At 36.2% G+C, this 4412-nt stretch overlaps 2 protein-coding genes across 2 annotated transcripts in view; one reads left to right on the top strand and one right to left on the bottom strand.

The window, feature by feature from the left end:
* The window catches only part of LOC118403889, a 12833-nt gene extending 10089 nt beyond the window's left edge, over positions 1 to 2744 (top strand). Inside the window, exon 6 of the mRNA XM_035802742.1 lies at positions 558 to 2744. Coding sequence (XP_035658635.1) covers positions 558 to 887 — 330 coding nt within the window. The 3' untranslated portion in view covers positions 888 to 2744. The remainder of the gene's footprint in view (positions 1 to 557) is intronic.
* Positions 1 to 4412, bottom strand: part of LOC118403890 — a 33959-nt gene that overhangs the window by 25766 nt on the left and 3781 nt on the right. The window contains exon 2 of the mRNA XM_035802744.1: positions 3897 to 3972. Within this exon, the coding sequence (XP_035658637.1) occupies positions 3897 to 3972 (76 nt within the window). The remainder of the gene's footprint in view (positions 1 to 3896; positions 3973 to 4412) is intronic.

Raw genomic sequence — 4412 nt, forward strand, 5'->3', positions numbered from 1 at the left:
GTAGCCTTAGAGTAAATGTGCGAAGACATTAAAGAGTACATGTATGTTGAAGTGACATGCCTGATGAAAATACAGTATAAACAGAAAATAAAGGGAAATACTATACTTCAATTAAGACTTGTGCCAAAAGGTGCAGAAGTGTACTTGTAGTTTCTGGCATTGTGGCAAGAATGCAGCCTGAAACATATCATTGTATCCTGAGATTCATCTTGTTTCGGTCCATTACTTGATTTAATGGTAATCTCCGAGCAGATCTTGCGGTGGTATGAGACAGTATCATAAGCTGGGGACCAAAACTTTAGCCACCGCAAGATCTTGGAGATTAACTTAATGGCATCTATTGTCTGACTTTCTTCTTCGACAATCAAAGGACACAGGGAGATTCAGAGTTTATTAAACCCTGATACAGGCAGGCTGGCAACTGACATAATTATATATTATATCTATGTGTGAAACCTTCTATGATTCTAGATAGAAACAACAAAAAGCCTTATCTGGTGCTGTCCTAAATGACTCAATATCACTTAACTAAACATTTTTTTTTTTTTTGCCATTAGAAGATGAAAAATCGCCTGAAGGCCCTAAGGGCCAAGCAGTCTTACACGCAGAAAAAAAAGGAGGACATGCAGCGAGTACTACAAGGAGATTTCATGTCGTCAGAAGAGTCTGATGTTGATGATGATGGAGTGAAGGTTTACAAGACAAGGGCCATTCCTTGGGAGTCTGATGCATTCGGAAAGTTAAAACAAGCACTTGACACAAAATATAGCGCCATACAGTCTGATCAGGCTAGAAGACAGTGCATCAAAAGAATCCAAGGCCCTCCTTCCACTTCTAACTTAAAAAAGCCCAAGCTGTCAGAACAGGATGCCTGGATTACAAAATGATCGTCATTTGCATAACTTAAGTGCCAAATCAACAAAAGTGTCATTTGCATAAATAATGTCAAATTGTAGGATATAGGAGAATTCTTTGAAACAACCATTTTGTACCCACTTTGCTCACGTTTCAGTATCTCTCGGACACATTCCTTGGAGCTTCTGACTGGAGTTCTGCTTCTTTATTTTTGTAACATTCATAAAGTACATTGTGTATTGAAATAATGTAGAAAAATAGATATAATGTTGGGTATGAATTATAGAGAGTTTCATTTGCATAGTAGGTGACAAGATGCTGAACTCCTTTGAAAAAATTACTTTGAAATGTCATGACTCTCAATCTTTTTGTTTATTCATTAGTGTAACCTTTGATCATTGTTCTAACAACCAGATTTGAGGAAAATTTGAATGAAATTTACGTGCCCTTTTTTGGCAGGCCTTTTCACACCATACGTTTGGTGCTGTTGTCATGTGTTTTTTTTAAACAGAAGCAAGAAAATGTAGACAGTTGTCTTATTTCACATAGCCTTTGTCTTAATCATCCTTCCTCCGTTGTCATCAGCAGGCTCTGCTGTGCTTTCCTTTTTTTTTATCTCTATAATATAACAATCATTGATGCTGTGTGATAATATAATGAGTTATGAAGGATTGTATGTTGCTGCTGTTTGTGTCAGCTGTATTTAGAATGTCATGTCATATACTATGTGTTTATAAGTTGTTATGCTTTCTGCTCCATACATTTATACTGTGCTTGAAGAAAGTCTCAATCATATTACCAAAATCTTCAGATTTTAGCGTATTGTATTGTAATGTAATGTATATGTGCCCCAAAAAATGACATACAATATACATATGAACAGTGGTTTGGTTTAGCATTATATTTTGCTTAGGACTATGTGTGTTCAGTTTACCATAGGACTGCATTTAGTTAACTTGTCTGTAACTGCTCGCAATAATCCATCCTCACTGTTGAAAAATGGTAATACATGGACCTTTTGTAACTGTAGTTAAACATGTTTTTTTATTATCATAACTTTCAGACTCGCAAAATGTATGACTTGTTGACAATTGATGGATCTGTAATTGAGTATGATATTTGGGACTGATGTTTTCCCAGATTTATTTGCCTGTGAAATATCATATGACCAGTGTTTGAATACAACAGACTATTGTCATTACACATATTTGTATAATATCTTCCATGTGTATTTTTGCATTGTCTTTCAGTTGAAAAAACAACTGGTTTTGATAACGTTTTTACATGTAAATATGTCCACTTGGAAACACACTTTTTACTCTCTAATGTTATTTGCATACTCATGTCTTTTGAAAATACTTGTTTGTGGTAATTAAAACATCAATAAATGGTTAATTACACCACAAGCCCCTTTGTTCATTATTACATGCAGGTTTCAGTAATCATCTGAGTAGCCATTGATCTGGCAGGGTGTGCGGGTAAATCAAACCCACATTCTTTGTAAAGGGAATATATACAGTAATAAATGTAGGATATAGGCCGGTAAAGTCGATTATTTGAACCCGCGTTAGAGATGGGTAAATGTCGCTAAATCCGAGAAATAGCATTCGCTTAGTAAAGGTGGGTAAATGCAGTGGTAAAAGTAGATATATATTTATCGGTAAAGTACCGGTTAAGTCGCATTTACACACAATATAAAGATGGGTAAATGGCGATAATTCTGAGAAATAACGCGTATTGGTAAATCTCGGTAGATGCGTATTTACACAACTTTGGTAAATGTGGGTAAATCAGGCAAACATTACCAGCTATACCATACAGGTAAATGTGTGGTATATTTGCATATTTACCAACGGGTAAATGCTGGTAAAACCCGTGTAAATTTAACCTTTACACGGCTTTACACCGCATTTACCATTGAGGTAAATTCCAATTTTCATGCAGTGATGGGCGCAAATCTCTCATAAGTACACTACAGCTAGACCATGGATATGCATGTTTAGGCAAGGACGAAATGTTCCGCTATATAATTTAGACAAAGGAGTACAATGCACTGGAGAAGATCTGTCAATTTGTTTTCACAAGTTTTAAAAAGAGAGAGGAGACTCTGTAGACTCTGTAGATGATATGAAATGCAATCACAAATACCCAATACAAATACTTCAGCTATACAACACAATTCATTTAGCCCATGTTAGGCAAGAATATGCAATAAAGATCATTGTCATCGTCATCGTCATTATATAACCCGTGAATATTATTCTTATTTGACAAGGAAGACATAAAATCACTATAAGTAGGGCAATTCTGACTGGTTCACATCACACAACAGATATTTGTTATCTACTTGTTATTTCACAACATTTAGGCCACAGCAAGGAAATTTTCTGGATGACACCCTCTGCAGAATGCAAAAAAAATGAGATAGCGAGAAAAAAACAAGAGGGCTAAAAGTTTTTAAATAGACGCCATAAACGTCGTAACAAGATTTGAAGTGACAAAACTTGGCATCACAACTAACAATGCCATTCATTCCTGTATTAAAGAAGTGAACTAGTGTAGTTAAAATGATACTAGTGTCACTTGCAAAGTTTGCAACGAGATTCATGGCTTCCATATCAGTTGCACTTTTACGAGTATCCAACAAGTTTCATTTCTGCAACCATAATCATGGCTACTTCCCTAGTATGATTATTAGGCTACAACACAACATGTTTGCCCATTTTGGTCTATTTGGCGTCCCTGAAAGGGAACAAAATTCTTGTTTTTTTTTTATGTACACAGTTAATAGAACATTCATTAAGCAGTGACTACCTTTTAAAGGTAAACACACGTACTTCCACCAAATTTTCGATGGCTTCATCTTGCTCACGGAGTGACCTAGTTCTCGCGAGAGTTGCGTGAACTAGGTCTAGACTTGCGTGGAGAACTCGTTCACTCCGTGAGCAAGATGGACTGAAAGCCATCGCAAATTTGGAGGTACGTGTGTTTACCTTTAAAAAGTTGTCACTGTTTGATGAAAATCTGGTAGTTGTACTTACAGAAAAACCACAGTTGTTTTGTTTAGAGCTGGCCTCTGTCCACAGGGTCCAGTAGTCAGGCCACAGTCAGGGGATGCTGATACACAAAGACAATAGCATCTGGTATTTTTTTCATCAAAACCATCTAAATGAATGTATTTAGTCTATATCCATTGCCTTTTGCGATCATTTGTTGCAAAAATAAGTATTTTTGAAAATTCAATGTTGTGGTTATAACATGGCGGAGCCCAACTGGTATCTAAGATATGCATGACGTCATTTTATGACGTCATTTTGACGTCAATGATGTTGCTATTAGCCACACAAGTCGTAACTAACATTATCATTCTGTTATCTGCGCTTGCTGTTACATTTTTGGAGCAAAACTTGAAGTTTTCTGAGAGTACCCTTTTTTCATGGGTCCGGCCAATTCAATCGAATTGATGAGATCATAATTACGTCATATTACGTTATCGTAAGATTAAACTTATTACATAGCCTCCATAGCAGGCTCTCTATGGACTTTTTGTCACTTTT

Source organism: Branchiostoma floridae, chromosome 16 (genome assembly GCF_000003815.2).
Source record: "Branchiostoma floridae strain S238N-H82 chromosome 16, Bfl_VNyyK, whole genome shotgun sequence".
Classification (NCBI taxonomy): Eukaryota; Metazoa; Chordata; class Leptocardii; order Amphioxiformes; family Branchiostomatidae; genus Branchiostoma; species Branchiostoma floridae.